The following is a 19,186-nucleotide window of genomic DNA, read 5'->3' on the forward strand; positions in this document are numbered from 1 at the left end:
CCTTACTATTTTTCCCATTCCTGCAGGAATGATCCAACTCAGCTCCAGGATGATGGGGAAATTCCCGGACCCTCTAGTGCAGAGCAAGAGGTGAAGTTTTGGAAAGAGGAGGACCCCAAGCCAAGCAGTTGCCTGCAAAAGCTGCCCTCTTTCATCTCCCTCCGATCCCCAGAATCTCCTGGTTCCCAGGCCTGCAAAGAAGAGAGGGATGAGGACGAGCCAGAGGATGAACCAGGTAGGAATCACATCCTCTACTAGGAGCTGCTGTGGTTTTCCAAGGAAAAAATATTTCTCTCTGCTGTTCTCCATGGCTTTTGGTGGGATCCATGTTCCTTGTGAGTCACCAAAGCAGTTAAGACTGGGAGTCCAAACTGGGATGGCAGTTGGGATTCCCATCTGGGCACAAATCTTTGTGTCTGTTCCCAAAATTGTGTGTCAGGACTTTGTCCCGTTATTTTATCAACTCCTTCCTTATCCTGTAAATTATCCAATAATGAATCCACTCTCATTTCCATGATGGAATCACATCACTGCCCTATAGAGAAGGTGTTTAGTGGGATGCATGGATGCTCTGCCTCTGGAGGACCTCTGGACCATCCATCACACCTGTGTCCCAGCAGGAAATAGTTTGGAAGCTTTCCAATAAAAACATTCCAGTGGGAGGTGGGGTGGAGTTGTTTGTAGGTTAGAAGTTTGAAGGAAGAGCTGTTAGTCTGGGATTATCTACTTTGGAAGTCAGTAAAATTTTTGGGAAATATGGTTTAGGATGAGCAGAACTTTTTAGGAATTCTGACACGTGAGAGCAAGCGGCTTCTGCTTCTCCAGTGTTCTCCTTGGTTCCTCCTCTCCTTTTTCAGCTCCTCCATGGAAAAAAACCTAAAGGGATGGGATTTTTGGGTGCTCCAGGGATGTACTCCCAGGAGCAGAGGTGATGGAGATGGTGAGGCTGGGATTGTGCCTGGTTCTTCCCAGTTCCCTGTCTCCCCAGAGTGGGAGGTTCTTGACTGGATGATGCTCCACATTTCCCTTTTCCTCTTCCATCCTTCCCCAGAGGGATGTGCAGCCTCATCTCCAGAGCACCATCCAGTAATGGGCTCAGAAATCACAATATTTTGTGGGTGTAATGATGAAATTCCCGTTGCCAGCTCTGCTGGCACAAGATTTGGCTCAGTGTGAGCCCTTCCCATCTTTGATCCCTGCTTTCCATGCAGCCAGAGCAGAATCCCACTGGAATAAGGGATGAATTCTGTTGCAAAAGCCAGGCTGAAGCATTTACAGGATCATCCATAAGGATCTGCGAGGCTGTGCCTGGCTCAGCTGTTTCAAGCCAGGGAGGGCTGAGATACCTTAATGCTGTCGGAAAGAGACTTCCCAGGATTAGCAACTCATTCCCGAAGTCACAGACAAGCATGGGTGCTGTTGAACCACGGTGTGGTGGACACTGCGAGGGGACCATTCTGGCTGGGAATGCTCCTCTCCACAACACGGAGTGAAACACTCAGCTTCCCTTTCCAAGGATTTCTTCTTCACTTCTTCCTTTTCCTTGGCCCTGGTTCAACTCCCTTTTGATCTTGGGAAGTGTTCCCAAAGCAGTGACTTAATTGGGATTTTTGTCTCCATGAAGTTGGAACAATTAATTCATGGACAAGACTTGAAATGCCTTGGAATACACTTGGCAGCCAGGAATAACTTGGGAGCAAGGGCATCCTTTTCCTCTTAATTCTAGTGTGTGCATCCAAGGGGGGATGATTTCTAGGAGTTTTGGGTGGGTGGATGAGGACGAGCTGGTTAATTTGGGAATGTTGGCAGGAAGGCTGGGTGAAGCTGGCAGGTATGAGGTCAGGGCACTCATCCCTCTGTGTTCCTTTGCCCAGGGAGGCTCACGGCATTGGGAAAGGAGATGCTGGAGGATCCATAGGAAAGGAAAACCGGGCAGGAATTGCAGATGGCTGTAAAATCATCTGATGATGAAGCAATTTCCCTGCCAAAGCTATGGCGTGCAGAGTCTGGACATGGGAATGTTGACCCATGGGTTTGCCCATCCTTGGGTCTCATCTTAATCCCAGCACCCGGGAACCCCCAAATCCAATGGGATAAGAGGACTCCTGGACACCATCCCTAGAGAACATGGGATTGTTGCTTCTAAAGGACCAAATGCTTAGTGGTGGCCACACCACTTGGACTGGACTCCCTGACCCTTGTGGATCCCTTCCAATATTCCTGTATTCCTTTGGAATATTTAGTGATCATGAGATTGAGTTTGGAGCTGAGCGGGTGGTCAGGATGAGTCCATGTGTAGCTCTAGGAAGTAGCCAGAGTCCGTGGTGGGATTTTGGGATTTGGGGGTGGGATCTGGGGAGCTGTGCCAGCCATAACGTTGGGTTTGTGCTTGTGAAGCCTGAAGTTGACACACAAATTATTGGCATGGCACACAAATAAGGAGGAGGACAGGTTGTTATTAAGGAATTAGATTAATTCCTTGGTTAAACTGTCACAACTGGAGAAAATGCCCTTTTAATCCTGGGAAATGCAAGAGAAATGAGGAAAAACACGGGAGGGGCAGGGAGGGAGTTTAGAGATGACCTTTAAGGACCAGCATGGGCAACAGCACGAGCTTGCAGGGTCTCAGTGGGGGTCTGGGCTTGGGATATAGGGAAAGGGGACTGGAAAGGAGGGATGAGTTCTGAATACATGGAGCAGCACCGCTGTCATGTTCCCAACCCTCCAGAGCTGCCTGGAAATTGGAGCTGGAAGAGTGATTTGTTGACAAGGTAGTGATTGGGTAAAGGTTGATCTCGGAGGTCTTTTCCAACCTAAATGATTCCGGGATTCTGTAATTTGAGGGCCCTGGTGCTTTCTTTCCAAGCGTCCTCCAAAAAGCCAATCCATGCAGCACAGGGGCAGCCAATGGCTCCCAGTTGAGCATCCCAAATGGGAAGACTGGTTTGGTGGTATCCCATCCTTCACCTTGCGTTATCCACCCAGGATCATGGAGCTGGTGGGAGAACAGGCTTCCCTACCCCTCTGACTCCTGTTTTCCAGGTAATGGGCTTTTCCATATTTCACCTTCCAGTTAAATCGCCTGTACTGGAGCCTAACTGGCCTCCCCGCGCTAATTGCACCAATGCAAACCATTCCAATCGAGTGCTAATTTAATTAGAAAGCACCCATTTTAGTTAATTTGTTCGAGAAGATCACTGCAAACTCCTGGAGAGAACAGATGTTCCCCTCTCCCCCGATGAACATTCCGGGCTTTGTAAATGGCTCCGCTCAGCCTTGTTTAGGAGAGAAAAGAGGATTTTATAGCTGCAAACGACCCTTTCTGTAAACATTTTACAGCTCTCTGCACGTTTGAGTGACGATAAACCCCGAGCAGCTCGGCGGGCTGCAAATTTGGGACCATACGGCCGTCATTTTATTGTCATATTTCACGGTCGTAACGTTAATGGAAGATGCTCGCTCCAGTCTTTTTTAACGGCTCCGCTGAGCACGCTCAACCGCCTCGGCTTCCGAGGAATTCGGGGAGGTGCGGCAGCGGCTTCTGGGTTTGTTTACGGCTTCTACTTCTGGAGGGATAAGTTTGGGAATGTGGATTTTCGCCTCTTTTCTCGCCGTGGTTGAGATGACCCCAGCGGGGCATGGAACTGCCACTGTCGCCACCCCCTTGGTGGTGGGTCTTGATCCAACCATTCCCAGCTCCAGGAGTCCGAGAATTAGAGAATCCCAATTTAGAAGGGACTCTCAAGTCCAACTCCTGGTCTTGCACAGGACAACCCCAGTTTAATTTAGGAGATATCCACTGCTACCGCCCTCCATGTGGATGTGGCCAGTTCCCCTGGGGTCCCATGGGATCTTCATCGCCTTCATCATCTCCTTCAGTGCTTTTTCTGCCAGCAGATCTTTGCTCTAGGACTTTTTTTGGTAGCCAGGTGAGGCAACCAAGCATTTGATAGTTGAGTCGGCGGCAGAAGATGCCCTGGAACTTTCCACAAAGCATCTGCTTGGTTGGGAATGGAGGGCTTGGACACAAGGGAGTTGTCTTGGGATAACAGGAGCTGGCATCACTGTCAGCTTTGACCCCAGCAGGACTTGGTGCAGTTTGTTCCTCTCGGGAGGAAGAAATGGGGATAAAATACAGGGAATTGACTTCACTGTGTGGTCGCAAACACCTCCAGGGTGGTGAGGCCTTGGCACAGGTTTTCCAGAGAAGCTGTGGATGCCTCATCCCTGGAAGTGCTCAAGGCCAGTTTGGATGAGGCTTGGAGCAACCCGGACTAGTGGAAGATGTCCCTGCCCATGGCAATTGGTCCTTAAGGTCCCTTCCAACACAAACCATTTTAGGATTCCATGAAAAAATGGGCAAAAAATCAATATGGAAGAAAAATATTTCAGTCTTGGCAAAGGAGTGAGACTTAGCAGGTCCTAAATTGGACACTTTGCAATGAGGAAATTAAATCACAGCGACGTTTCTGACTTTTGGAGCTTCTCAGAGCCACCAGGACATGAGGAGATCCAACCCCAGCCTCCAGCAGCACCTGGGTCATCTGTGACACCCCAAAGGCTGAAGGTATTCCAAGCCCAAAGGTGTCTGGTGGATGTAGGGGATGGAGATGGAGGGATCACAGAATTGTTAAGGTTGGAAAACACCTCTGAGATCATCAAGTCCAACCTGTGACCAATCCCCACCTTGTCACCAGACCAGAGCCCTGAGTGTCACATCCAGTCATTCCTTGGACACCTCCAGGAATGAGGACTCCAAACCTCCATGGGCACCCCCTTCCAATGCCTGACAACCTTTTCCATGAAGAAATTTGATGGATCTATGTTGTCCTGCTTGAGGGATGGGTGCATTTAAACTCAGTTTTTAGGGTATTATCCACCTGTGGCAGAAGGTTTGGGTGGAAGAGCAGCAGTATGAGTTTCTAGCGCAGGTTGTCACCACATGGATTTAGTATAGGATGGAGCCAAGGAGATTCAACCCTCCCCATATGCTTTTTCCATATGAAAAAACATTTGTGGAAAATTTTGGGATGTAGCCCTTGCTGCTGGGCTTTCTACCCCATCTTTTGTTATCGAGTTTCATATAATAATAATAATAATAATAATAATAATAATAATAATAATAATAATGGCATCTCCCAGCTCAAGTTTCTCCAGAAGCACTTTGGCAATGAAAGGAAAAGACTTTTCCAAGTCAGATTCAGCCTCTGGACTCCCCTAAGGTGTCCTGGAAAGGGTTAAGGGATATTTTTCTTTTGGGAGTAAGTAGGGAAAGTTTGTTTGAAGGGAATTTCTCCTCATGGTGTTAAACCTTGAGCATCCAGCAGGGAAATTCTGGGATGCATCTCGCTGCTCTGAACCTTCCTGGAGGAAGATGCAGGACAGGATGAAACCCTTTGGTGGCATCAGGAGAATGATGGAGATCAAACATTCCACCAGGCCAGAGGTTGTTGAGGAAAGGAAACCAACAAAATTCCAGCTTTTCTTCTGCTGGATGGTAGAGTTTGGAAAGCTGTAAGGGAGTTATCTTTCCCTTCATCTCGATGCTTTGGGGCTTGGGAATCTTCACCCCTGCTGTGGGGCACCTCCAGCTGCCTTTCATCTCCCCACCTTGCAGAGAAACCCAATTTTTTAATCCATCAGGGATCAGGAATGATGAGCAGGCAGAGGATTTGGGCCCCAGGCCCAGACCTACTACCTTTCACCCTTCATCCGAGAGGATTCCCCACCTTGAAATCCCTTTCAATCCCTCTCGGATCAGCATCTGGATGAAACAAATTTGGTTTTAACTTCCCTGTTGGATGCAGCTGGAGCCGCTTGGCTCTGGCTGGGGGAAAACCAGGTTTTATTGAAAAATCTAATGGTGCCACCTGAAGTGTGATTTACTGCACTGTCCACTCCTCAGACTTGATAATATATTTCTATTAGATTTCCTTCTTTCCCCTCTTTTTTCCTGGAGAAGAGTGGCAAGTTTCTCCATCTGCCTGACACCTTCTTAGGCTTAGGCAAAATAAATGTTGATTTCCATCAGGAGGAAGAGCGCTGGAAATCCTAATTCTCCGACGAGCCTGACAAGCTCAGCGAAAACCGCCTGGGTTTCGATGGAAAACTCATGATCCAGCCTCGGTTCTTCTCCTTCGGAAGCTGTTCAATCTTTGGAATGAAAAAGGGGTTGCTTTCGCTAACTAGAAATTATATACCTGGTTCCTTGGAAGATGGATTGTGCTGCTCCTGGAATGCCGGGAAAGGCGGCGGAGGAGGGGGGAGAGTGAAGGAGCTGGAGATGCGACCCAAGATTGATCACGCCATTTGCAGGATCTCCCAAGCACAAAACTGGAAAAATATCTTTTCCTTTGCCAGGGTTGGGTGTAGTGACACCCCCGTTTGGTCCAGGTTTTCCCTCCTGGGGGTTTTTTGGGATGTGGTGTTTACCCCTTGGCTGCCCCATTCTTCCTCCATCTCCTTCCATCCAAGGAGAGAAACTACACCAGTTTAGCCCTCTCACAACCTATATTTGGTTTATTTTCTCATTCCCGCCTTGATTTTTTTGAGGAATCTGTTGGAAATCAAGCATGGATGCTTGAAGTATCTTGGCCCCGTGCGCTCTGTACCAAAGTCAGGAAGTTAATTACAGTTGATTTAAAAATCACCTTTTTTCTTCTTCTCCCAAAAAAACAAATCCATGTTTCTACTTCTGTAATCACGCCTGCTTTGAGTTGCCTCATGGATATCAGCTAAGGAAGTTTCCCCTGGCTCATCCAAAAGGGAATTGAGCCCTTCCCACCATTCCTATTGAACTCACACCATGGGGCAGGAATGTGCAGTTGCTGATTTTGACCCCTTGAGGTGACAACCAGTAGCTCCAGACCCTCATTCCAGCAACCAGGCTGGAATTCGCAGATCCCAAGCTGGAAAAACCACCTGGCTGGATGCCAAAGGGAACAATTGGGAGGGTGGGGACCCAAGGGTGTTTCGCTCCGTGTCACCATACCCAAAAGCTGGATTCGGCTGTGTTGCCGGTGAGGAATATCCAGATCCGCCGTGTCTGCCGTGCATCCCGCTGATGTATGGGAGTTATATTAAGGGTGGAAAGGTGCTAAATGAGCCCTCTTTATTTTCCATAAATTAACTCTGGAGCGATGAATCACTGCCAGCGCGCCTTCGACTCCCAGCAAGTTTGTTTATCCAACTTGGAAAGCAAAAGAAAACTCTTGGAGACTCCCTGTTGTTGGGTCCTCACCTGTCCTGCCTCCCATGCCCCAAAAACTTTCTCCTTTGGGCTCTCAAGGCTGCTCAAGGGTGTCCTTGGTCCCACCTCCACGTTGGGTTCATCTTTTGGGAACTGCCATGCAGAATTTTGTGAGAACACGGGCAACAGAACATCTGGAGGGGGTTTGGGCTGGATTCCCTCCATCTTCTCCATGACCTTCTCCACCTCCATTAGTCCCAAGTGAAGGGGAACTTTAACCACTAAACCTGTGGGTCCTTTTTTTTTCCTGGGGAACCTCCACTTTTTTCCATCCTCATTCATCTTGGTGGCCAAGTGGCCACCACCTTCCTTCCCACCCATCACTCTGGTATGTGGAACCCCTTTGGAGAGGGAAAATAGGAGAACTTGCAGAAAGGTATTCCCAACACTGTGGTTGAAATGGAGAAGGATTTCACTCTGTCCACCTTGGTCCATGGGACAATGCTGGACTTATCCTAGAAGGAGGTCACCTCCCAGAGGCACTTCCTGGTGTTTTGGCTCTGCATGAGCATCCAGAGCCCTCTTTGGAGGAAGCACCATGTTTCAGCAAGAAGACATCACTGGAGCATCCTAAATGGATGCTGGGAATGCTGGTGCTCAGCTCTTTCTGGCTCCATCCCAGCACCAAAGCAGATCCTGATGTCCACCAGTGGGAAAGTTTGGATCCCTTTTAATTCTCTTTTTCACCCATAACTTGGGAATTTTGCAGCTGCTCTGTGGTGGGAAACGACTTCTGAGTGCCACGTGTAGGGAGCTGAGGATGCTCAGGGATTTGGGGAATGAGCCACTTCCATCCTTGACATGCCAAGGGGGATGTGAAGCAGAAGAGGAACTTAGGACACTCCTACACCTGCATTCCAAGGGATTCCCAAGGTGACCCGAGCCAACCTCAATGACTTTCTCCTCCTTTTCTTTCTTTCTTTCCCAGGCAACACCAAAAGGAGGAGACTGTTCCCAAGGGCATCCCTGCAGGATTCCGAGAACTCCCTTGTGGGTGGCAGAGGTGAGTCCGGTGGGTGCTGCCAGGGCAGAGACCCACCCACATTCCCAATTTCCCAGTGCTTTAACCCCCTCCCATGATCAGGCAAGGAGAAGCTTGGGAATATCCAGCTGTGTTCCCCCTCTTCCCACCATCACCATTCCCTTCCCTTCCTCCAGGGAAACGGCTGCAGATCAAGCCCCGGCTGTGAGTCCATCCCAATCCTGTGGCAGCCAACCAGCTCAGGAACTGGAGAGCCAGGGAATGACCTGGCACCTACCTCAGGATGCCATGTCCAGACATGGCACCCCCCTCCTCCTCTTGCTTTTCTGGGATGTCGTTTGGACACGGAGTCGTGTGGCAGCGTGGGAATGCACCGCTCGTTCCTGCAGGGAAGCAGCTTTGTTTGGAATCTTTGAATTGACCAATAAATGACCTTTTCAGTTGGTTTGTTGAAGGCAAGTCCTGCCACCTCCTTGGATGCTTGTGGGGCTGGGAAGAGCTTCCCATCCCCATCCTCCGGTCCCAGCCATAAGGTGATAGGTGGACCTGAGGTGGTTTAATTCCATCAGGTGACATTCCCACATCCAGGTCGGGATGTACTGGGGACAGATCACCGTGCTGGGATGTAATGGGTGTAAAGCCCCCAGAGCCCTGATCCCACCATTCTAAGAGCTCATCCCCCTCCATCCCCTTGCTTTTGGGAGGAGATTTCCCGGAGCTGAGAGCATCCCTCATGGAAATGTGTTAGGAGCGGTGCTGAGATCACAGTCTGCATTTTGGGGTCTCCCATGGCCCAGTTTAACCCGACCCCCTCCTCTCCTTATCCCAGCAGGGATTTGGGCTCCATTGGGAAAGTCAAGCCAATTCTCCAGGGGTTTGGGGGTTTTTGGGACTCTCCAAATCCAAGCAGGAACAGAGTGAAGGAACACTGGAACAATGGGGTTTTGCATCCATAGGTACTATTTCCAAGGAATTTTGGGGTGGCAGGTGCTGTTCCCCCACACAGGTGCGATTTGTGGGATTTGCTCATCCATGGCCCCTCAGGCAAAATCCTGTGGGGAAAAGGCATCAGAGGGATTTTGGAAGGACTGGGGCTCCCTGGGGATGCAGTATCCAGGTGTGATCAGAGATGGAGTAGGAAATGCCCACGGGCGGTGGCTTCACCCCCGAAACAGGTCCCCATGGGGGGGGGTTCCCTTCACTAAGTGACCTCCATGGAGGGGTTTTGTCACCATCCCAAATCCACAACATCCCCCAGGCGCTGGAGGACCAGCAGATCCTCACCCTGGGATGTTACTTGTGCCCCAGGTTGTGTCCAGTGAGTTGATTTTTAATAAAAACATCGTGGTTTTTGTTGATATGCAAATGTCTTTTGTTAACTCCTGTGTTTTGATATGTAAATAAAAGAGTTTCCTCCCCTGGGATGGAGAAGCCTCCCTGTATCTTTCCTCTTTTTTCAGCAGTGCATGAACATCCCATCAAATATCCATTCAAATCCAGTGGAGGAGTCACTCTGATCCCTAAATCCTTGGTTTTTTTAATTCTTAAAACTTTTCACCCAGAAACGATGATACTTCACGTGGTGGTATCCTAAAAAAACCCAACTAAATTCCCTAAAAACCACCCTAGAGGAGACGGTGCTGTTGTGAATCCTCAGAGATGGCCAGTGGTGGCCGGGAGCTTTGGTTTTCCCTGGATCCCTAATGAGGATAATCCTTGTGCTGCACTAATTAAACGAGGCAATGAGCAGCTCCACTCCATGGCCGCTCACCGGCACCGCTGCTCCCTTCCCGGGGAGGATTGGAATTTCCAGCCGGCTGTCATTAAAGTTCTGCTTGGGGGTGATTAATTTCCAAGCAGGGATAAACGCTGCCCCTGGAGAGGTGTCACTGAACTCCGGTGGGTTCTCCCTCTGTCTCCAACATCCTCAATTCCTCAGCAATGGGTTCCAATGGGATTTATTCATCCTCGCTGTGAAGCTGGGGGTGCGCTGTTGGGCTCGGGGACCTGGCAAGGACATTCCCTGGGGCTGCCACGACTGGGAGGTTTGCACAGGGTGGAGTTTCTGGAGGGCTCCATAAACATTTCCCGGAAAATCCTTCCTGCGGCGGGTGCTGCTGGCACTGCTCTTGGTCCCCTGCCGGGGAAGCAGGTGCCGGGTGAACGTCACCCGCCGGGATCAGTTTTCTGCCTGTCATCGGGGTGGCTGTTCCCTGCCCTCCTCCTTCTCCACCTTCTCCTCCTCAGCCTCATCCTCATCCTCCTCCCAGCCTCTCCAGGTGATTTCCCCCCCTCCATCAAAATTCCTGACCTTGCAGTCACACTGGCTTGTGGGGCAGGTGCTGGTGGAGCATCACCAAGATGGTCCCACCCTCTCTCCATGGGGTGTATTGTGGTGGACACCACCCTCCCATGGGGTGAGGTCACTGTCCCCAAGCCAACAATACCCCAAGTGGGAGCCATGTGCTATCCAGGGAAACTGAGGCAGCCCCAGGTGGGCACCCGGCCCTGCTCCAAGAGGTGATGGGGCACACGAGCTCTAAAAGTGAAAGGTGACGCCATCCTGCCACCATCCCGAGGCCACCAACCTGGTTATGTCACTTGACCGCCTGTGAGTAAACTTAGCTGACGGGCCCGGCACGGTGGGGAGGGTTGGGGACATGCCATGGGCATTTCCTAAAAATATCCCGGGGGTGTCGCTGGGGAGCCACAGCCCCATTGGAGCCCAGCCCGGTCCTAATCCCTTGGTGGCTCCTGTCCCAGCGCGCGTGGCAGCTGCTGGTGGGGGCCAGGTGCCCCCAGGGTGGAGCAGCTCTGGGGAGGAACGCGGTGCCAGAGGAAAGGAGGTGGCACCCCATCTTTTCCCAGTGCAGGATCCTGGTATCCCGCTACACAGGTGGGATGATGATGGATTTAGGGTGACACAATGAAGTAAAAAGGGTTAAAACCACCCCACAAAAAAAGGTTTTTTTGTTGTTCACTTTTTTGCCCCCTCCCTTAAGTCATGCCCAAGTTTGGGGACTCCAAAGCATATTGTGTCCAATATGGAATAACATCCAGGTTCACCAGGGAATGGGGTCATGTTTAGGGCTTTACCTGCATCCATGACCCTTCCCAAGGGGAATAAATTCCCCCCCTGCCCTGACTCCAATTAGCAGCAGAAAGGTGGAACCTCCCCAGAGGCCAGATCCAGCATAAACTGATGTTCAAAGTGTGAGACAAGTGTGGGATTTTAATTGCTGGAGTTGCAGCGGGATAAATGTTTTCATCCTCAAAAACCACCTTTTTTGCATTCATTTGACCCTATTATCTAAAGGGTCAGTTAGAAGCCATGGACAGCAGTGTCCTCAGTCCCCAAGTCCCCAAGCAGCCATTGGCTGGATGAGGGGAATGTCACACCCCACATCCCGAGAAGCTGCCTGTGGGATGCAGTAGGGTGGGATGCAGCTGGGTTGGGATACAGTGGAACCCAGGATGCATCCTGCGGGTGACAGAGATAATCCTGGATCCCCAGGGGATGAGTGAGTGGGTGTTGCCAGCCTCTGTGGGATGAAGCTGTTCATCCCTTGGGATTAGGTAGGACCACTCCATGATGACTGCCTCGTGCCTCAGTTTCCCAGACCTGTTCCTCCCAGGCTGCAGCAGCCATGAGGTTGCAGATGGAGCAGCAAGGCCTCATCCAGGAGCGGCATGAGCACCTCTAAAACCCCCTGACCTGCTGCCTCTGGGTGCCAGTGACACCTTTTCCAGGTGCTGGGCTGGCAATCCTGGTCCTCCATCTGGTGACACTCCCGTTCATGTGTCAGGTGTGGATGTCACCTGTGCTAGGTGTGATGCCACCTCCGAAAACAGAGGCAGCACTGGAGTACACAGGTGCACGTGGCTGCACCCTAACCACCAACAGCCTATGGAAAATCCTGAAAAATCCTCAAAAATATATTTGTTTGACTTTCTGCAAGGATAGAAGTGCACTGGGAAGGATCCTGGGCTGTTCCTGAGGTGGGGAAGGGGCTGCATTCCGATGCTGTGGTCCCTCAGCGAGGTGGCACCAAACCCGATTTAGGCTCAGTAACTCCTTTTCGGATATTTCCCCTTTTTGGGGAGTAGGAAATCAGGGTTTCTAGGATGCTTCTCCCCACTCCACGCTCAGTTCGGGGCGGAGGGTGGGAGATGAAGCCCCACGTTGGGATGCGGGGGCCGAGAGGATCCAGGGGGGTACCGGAGCATTCACCCCCTCCGGAGATTGACAGCTGCCCCGGGGGCGTTGCCATGGGGATATGAAAATCCAAGCGGGCTCTCGGGCTGCTGATAGGCTGGAAGAGCTTAGCCTCGCCTCAGTAGGAGGGGCCGTGCCTCGTTTTTCCCCATATAAAAGGCGGCGAGTTTCACTGAGCTCCCGGTGGCGGCGGCGCCGGTCGCGGGTAGGGGCGGGCAGGGGAGCGGCCCCCGCCCCCAGGGCGCCGTGTCCCGGTGGGAGGAGGAGGAGGAGGAGGAGGAGGAGGCGGCAGGCGAAGGCTCGGAGCCCGGGGAGGTGGGGCCGGGGCAGGTGCCAAGGGAGGCAGGAAGGGGCGGGCAGGGCGCTGCCCGCTCCTCGCCATTGGGAACCGGCCGCAGGCAGCGGCGGAGCCCGCCCGGCCCGAGCGCAGAGCCGTGGCGGTCGGAGAAGGGTCCCGGAGCCCAGCAGCGGAGCCCGGCTGCGGAGCGGAGCCAAGCCCCGACGGAGAGAGGTGGCTGCCCCCCAGCCCGCAGCGGAGCCCCGACTGGGGGTCTCGGAGCCCCGTGCAGGAGCCCGGCTGAACCGCACCGCAAAGTCCCGTCGGAGGCGAGCACCAGAGCCCGGCTGAGCCCCGCAGCAGAGCCCCGGCAGAGGGTCCCGGAGCCCGGCTGAGCCCCGCAGCAGAGCCCCGGCAGAGGGTCCCGGAGCCCGGCTAAGCCCCGCAGCAGAGCCCCGGCAGAGGGTCCCGGAGCCCGGCTGAGCCCCGCAGCAGAGCCTCATCTCGGACGCCGCAGAACCTCCCCCCAAAGTCCCCTCGGGGCGTCCCGGAGCCCGGCTGAGCCCCGCAGCGGATCCCGGTTGGAGCGTCCCGGAGCCCCTCTGAACGCCACCGCAGAGCTCCGTCAGAAGGTCCCGCAGCCCGGCTGAATCCCAGTGCAAAGTCCCGTCGGGAGTTCCCGGAGCCCGGCTGAGCCCCGCAGCGGAGCCCCGCCGGAGGGTTCCGGAGCTCGGCAGCAGATCCCCGTCCGAGGGTCCCGGAGCCCGGCTGAACCCTACGGCAAAGCCCCACCGGAGGGTCCCGAAGCCCGGTCTGGGCAGCCGCTTGCGCCGGAGCCCGCTCGGAGGAGGCTCCCGGAGCCCGCGGGACCCTCGGTGAGCGGCAGTGCCCGGGGGCTCCCCCCCCGGTCCCTCCATGGACTGAGATGGCCTCGGAGCTGGCCATGAGCGCGGAGCTGCCCACGAGCCCCCTCGCCATCGAGTACGTGAACGATTTCGACCTGATGAAATTCGAGGTGAAGAAGGAGCCGGCGGAGGCGGAGCGGCTGTGCCACCGTCTGCCCGCCGGGTCCCTGTCGTCCACCCCGCTCAGCACGCCCTGCTCCTCCGTGCCTTCCTCGCCCAGCTTCTGCGCTCCCAGCCCCGGTGGGCAACCGGCCCCCGGCCCCCCGGCTACCACCGCCGCTTCCCTGGGCTCCAAACAGCAGCTGGAGGAGCTGTACTGGATGTCGGGTTACCAGCATCACCTCAACCCCGAAGCTCTCAACCTGACGCCGGAGGACGCGGTGGAGGCGTTGATCGGTGCCCCTCACCATCATCATCATCACCACCAAGGGTACGAGCCCTTCCGACCTCAACCCTTCGGGGGTGAGGAGCTGCCGCCGGCCGCCCATCACCATCCCGGCCATCACCATCATCATCACCACCACCTACGCCTGGAGGACCGGTTCTCCGACGATCAGCTGGTGAGTATGTCCGTGCGGGAGCTGAACCGGCAGCTGCGGGGCTTCAGCAAGGAGGAGGTGATCCGCCTCAAGCAGAAGAGGAGGACCTTGAAGAACCGGGGCTACGCTCAATCCTGCCGCTACAAGCGGGTCCAGCAACGGCACATCTTGGAGAACGAGAAATGCCAACTGCAGAGCCAGGTGGAGCAGCTCAAGCAAGAGGTGACCCGCTTGGCCAAGGAAAGGGATCTGTACAAAGAAAAATATGAGAAGTTGGCCGGCCGGGGCTTCCCGCGGGAGCCCTCCCCATCCGCCGCCCCGAAAGCCACCGCTGACTTCTTCATGTGAGCCGGGCTGGTGGGATGGGGTGGGATCCCCTTTTTGGTTTTTTTCCTCATGCGGGGAGAGCAAACCCGCCGCTTATATTTAAAAAGAAAAAAAAGAAAAAAATATTATGAAGTCCCCACTGAAATTTTGGGGAGAGGAAGTTGAACTCCTTCCCTCCCACCACGCACCCACCCATCGGGACTCAGGGTGGGGGGTCCCGGGGTGGGGGAGTGGGGGGCAGCCCTGCATGCGGGACGTGTACGGCCACCCGCCCCCCTTACCGGGAGCATCAACGCCATCCAGGTGGCTTCTCCCCACCTTTTCCTGCGGGTTTTCCCCTCCATTGGGATTTTTATTCTTCGAGGGATCCCCACGAATCGGCTGGGGGGTCCCCGGCAGCGCTGCGCCCTGCCCGGCCCCTCCGCCCACCCCCCATTCCCGGCCGGCAAACCTGAGCCACATTTAACTTATTCACCCTTGTAAATATGTAGAAAATTAGTTCGTTTTTGCCTTTTTTTTTCTTTTCTTTTTTTTTTTTTCCTTGAGCCTATATTTTGCTTGGTGATTTACGAGAAAAAGAAAACGAACAAAAACAAAAAAAAAGAAAAACCAACAAAAAAACCCAAAAATCCTTTAGAAAAGAGAAAAAAAATTACACGAGTCTTAAAAGTTTGTATGTAATAGCATGCAAATAATATCCGAGTTAATTTAATGATGTTGGGAAGAAGCCGAATGCACTATATACAGGAATCGATTGGGTGAAATAATACTGTTTTATAGAGATTTAAAATTATCTATGCTCTTAAAAATAGTGGGGAGGGGTGGGAGGGGAAGAGGTAACAATTTTAGGGTGACCTGAAAGGCAATATAGTAATATATGGACTGCAAACGGTTGGCTGCTATCTCACTATGCACCAGATTTATTTATTAACCCTCGGGAAACGGAAAATCTTATTTTAACCTCGATGTTTGGAGAAAAAAAAAAAACCCAGACGACAAGAAAATGCACATTATTTGTTGTGGAAACAAGAAGAAAAAAAAAAGGATTAAGAATTCGTGCAATCGTTGGAGCGAAAGCGGGACCGATCCTGCGCGGAGGAGCGGGGCGGGTTTGTTTGTTTTTTCTTTTTTAAACGGGTTGCTTATTTAAAAAAGGAGAAAAAAATTTAAAAAACAAATTTTGGGGGGAAACAAAAGGGTCCTGCGGACAAAGCGAGCTTGGGAGCCTGGTGCATTTTAGGGACTGATCGTGCGAAGCGTTTTTAACGACCTGTTGTTTCGATTTGTGACGGTTTTAATGATGTTGCATCAAGATAAAAACTTATATTCAACTAGAGCCTGGGTCGGGTTTTCTCTCAACTTTTGGGGTGTCCTGCGGCATCGGGGTTTTGTTTGGGGGTTGTTTATTCTTCCCTTTGATTCCCGGTGCTGATGCAAAACCTTCCCCAAGCTCCCGCTGAGATAAGTCCGGTGTTGAGCGTCGCCTCTGGCTTTTCACTTTTCCTGCCTTTTTTTGTTTTGTTTTTGTTTTTTTTTTGTTTGTTTTTTTTTTTCTTCAGCCGTGTTCTTGGTGTTTTTGGTTTTCTTTCCCGGCTGGAGGGTCCTGGAGACCTTCATCCCTACAGCTGCTGGAAATTCACCGGATCCAGTTTGGTTCCAGCTTGTCCGACACCATCCTGATGAGCCGCTACCTTGATTTTCAAATGGTAATAAATTATTTTTCTTTCCTCTTTTGGCTTCTTCCTTCTTGAATTTTTAATTAAAAAAGGACCCCTTAACAAACCAAGCCCATGCCTTCCCTAATCCAAGCTTTTGGGCTGGTGTTTTACTGAGATTTTGGGGGTTTTGGTGACTGTTTTTAAGGATATTTCTCCCTTTGCTGCAAACCCCAAGTGCAGCTGCAGCTTTTCCCGGACTCAGCAGGACAAATTCCAACACAACCCTTGGTGCAACATATTTTGTGGTCATTTTATGTGCTTTTTTAATATTTAGGTGTATTTTCTGTCCTGTATTTTTGCCCAGGCTCAGCTGTGGCAGGTCCCCAAGCTGTGGCGTGTTCCCTCCTGCCGCTTCCATAAATCTCTGCTGTGCTCATGTAACCTCCTGGCTTTTCCTTGGATTTGTGGGGTGCCTGTAACTCCACAACCCTCTGGTCTTGCCTTTTTTGCACCCCCAAACCTCACTCCCCTTTTTCTTCATCTTTTTCTGGCTTTTTGGTGTCTTATTGTGTGACCAGAGGGTTTTTGAGCAGCCTGAGCTCGGCTCAGTATCGGACTTGGATTTTGGGATGGGAGGTGGGATGCAAAGAGGGACATTTGTCCCAGGGCTGGACAAAAAGGGGGGTTTGGAAGGTGGGGGATTCACCCCTTATTCTTGTATTTATTTAGATCTGGGGAAACTTTGCAAACCTGGCTCTAAATAAAATTATCCCGTGCAGCCGCTCGTGGGACATCGCGTCCTTGAATTTTTTGAAGTGAATCACAGCTTCCTGGTGGGTTATTCCCTAATTTTCCTCCCAATATCCCTTTCTCTTGGCATATTTCTTTTTTGGTGGCGGGAGAACACATCCAGCTGCCTGGTCATGACCAAATAAGAATCTGGGGAGGAAAAGGTATTTGGGGCTGGTACCTTCCCTAAACCAGCCTGGGGATCTCAGTCCCCCCTGTCTAAATCCTCACTACTGGATCTTTCCGTGATCCCCATTCCCTGTGGGCACATCCTGGGGGTCATTGCCCCTTCTCCCAGCTGCTCTGGGGCTGATTGGGAAAGCAGAGCTGACTTTGGGGTTTTGTGGGAGCGCTGTCCCATGGGGTGTCACCCCAGGACACAGCGCAGTGCCCGTGAGGTGACCGCGATCGTCTCCTGCTCTGGAATCCTTTCCCCACTTCCATGGCAGAGCAAAGGCAGCAATTTAGGATTCCAAATTTTCCCCTTTGCCCTCTGCTTTTAGTTTTATTTTGGGGTGCAACAACCTGGGAAAGAGCCCAGATTAGTTTGGCATTCCAGGTTTTATCCCTTCCTCTTTATCCCAAAGGGCTCTCCAATTCCATGCACCACTGTGATTTATTCTTTTAGTTCTCCACTGATTTTTTTTTTTTCCCCAAACCATCTTTGAAATCCCCTAATAGCTGGAGCAGGACTCAGGGTGTTACTGCCACCCATTAATGTTGGTCCTCCATGAGGGACCACATCCCACAGGTTATTTTTGGGTGATTTGAGGGTGGAATTGCACCCTTCTGCCCCATCATCCTGACTTTCTCCTTGCTCCTGAAGCTCCCAGCTTTCTGGGATTTGGCTTTGCTGAATAAATAATAAAAACTAAAGTGGTTTAAGCCTAAATTTGGCTGTTTTATGACTTGTCTCGTTTTTGGGGCTGACCCTCCCCTGCACCCCGGGCTCTTGGGGGTGTCTCGGTGGTCCCTGCTTGGGTCTGCAGCTTTTTTGGGGATGGCTGCAATATTTGCAGGATCATGTGTGTGCATTCCAAGCGTGTTGGCACATGTTTTGGGATGGGGATGTGGCGGGACAGGGTCATGTGTTACCCGTGTGCCGCAGGACTGCGGACATCTGCAGGTGCCACCATGTCTGCTGCAGGAGGACGTGTGGCATTTGGGGTCGCTCTGACCTGGTTTCAAAGCTTTTCCCGCATTTTTCCTGATCCCTGAGGGGGACTGGAGCCTCCCTTCTCCATCTTCTTGCTGCTTTTTTGGGTCTGCATGGGGTTGCAGCAGGACCTCAGGACACCACGCTATCCCTCCTGTAAGGATCTGCAGTCCCTCCTTCATCCTGGGCATCTCCTGCATCCTCAGCTCCATCCTCAGCCTTTTCCAGGGGTGGAAACAGCAGCCCAATCCAAAAGGATGCTCCAAGGGCTGCCTGGTACTTGGGATGCGGACATGGGGACAAGCCCTGGGGGTCCTCTTCATGTCCCCCTCCTGCAGAGTTCCTTAACCCCATTTCCAAGCTTTACTTGCCTGTTGAAGACCCCATGGGCATTGCTGAGCTGGGAAATGGCTGGAATTCCTCCAGCTTCCCAGCCCGTGGGTTTTCCACGGGGCAGAGGGGTGATTTTGGGGGGTGCTCACCCCCAAACACAGCAGTACCCCGGAGCACCTTATCCATGGGTGCTTGGGATTGGGCACAGCCCCTGGCAAAGTCCCCTTGAAGCGGTGCAGGGTGCTCCATGCCACCTCCAAGCAGGAATTACCGGGATCGCTGGAATCGGGCGGAAAAACACAAGAAGATGATCAATGAAGCATCTCCAAAGTGCCCCTCGCTCCTTCCTCCTCAGTTATTGATGCTCCCACCCCACAGGTTTGTCCCAAAACTGCTCCGGTGTTCACACAAATCCGGACATCTCCACAAATCCTGACATCTCCAAAAGGTGAGAACTCCAGCCCTGAGGTGGAAGCAGGTTGGGCAGCTGGGCATGGAGGAATATGGGGTAATGTTCACTTAAAAAGCAGGAATTAATTCGAATCTCAGCCAAATTAATCCTAGACCAAAAAAAAAAAAAAAAAAAAAAAAAAATCTTGGCTCCGAGCTCAGGGCTGAGCCACTGTGAGCAGAGTCTGGGCTCGGTTTGGAGCTGGAATTTTTTGGCTTGAGCGGATCTTTGTATTCTGGCTCGGCCAGAGTTGGATTTTTGCACATTCCCTCCTTTCCATGCTCCGGGTCTGCCTGCCTCCTCA

General features: G+C 52.1%; 2 protein-coding genes across 2 annotated transcripts in view; both read left to right on the forward strand.

The window, feature by feature from the left end:
• The window catches only part of ZC3H3 (zinc finger CCCH-type containing 3), a 127,070-nt gene extending 117,403 nt beyond the window's left edge, over window positions 1-9,667 (forward strand). Inside the window, exons 11-13 of the mRNA XM_068172118.1 lie at window positions 27-235; window positions 8,178-8,252; window positions 8,408-9,667. Coding sequence (XP_068028219.1) covers window positions 27-235; window positions 8,178-8,252; window positions 8,408-8,439 — 316 coding nt within the window. The 3' untranslated portion in view covers window positions 8,440-9,667. The remainder of the gene's footprint in view (window positions 1-26; window positions 236-8,177; window positions 8,253-8,407) is intronic.
• Window positions 9,668-12,983: 3,316 nt separating this feature from the next.
• MAFA (MAF bZIP transcription factor A) lies at window positions 12,984-17,834 on the forward strand. Its single transcript, XM_068174109.1, has 2 exons — window positions 12,984-15,604; window positions 16,055-17,834. The coding sequence occupies exon 1, from the start codon at window positions 13,650-13,652 to the stop codon at window positions 14,514-14,516; it is 867 nt and encodes a 288-aa protein (XP_068030210.1). The 5' UTR covers window positions 12,984-13,649; the 3' UTR covers window positions 14,517-15,604; window positions 16,055-17,834.
• Window positions 17,835-19,186: the final 1,352 nt, after the last annotated feature.

The sequence above is a fragment of the Anomalospiza imberbis genome, chromosome 1 (assembly GCF_031753505.1).
Source record: "Anomalospiza imberbis isolate Cuckoo-Finch-1a 21T00152 chromosome 1, ASM3175350v1, whole genome shotgun sequence".
Classification (NCBI taxonomy): Eukaryota; Metazoa; Chordata; class Aves; order Passeriformes; family Viduidae; genus Anomalospiza; species Anomalospiza imberbis.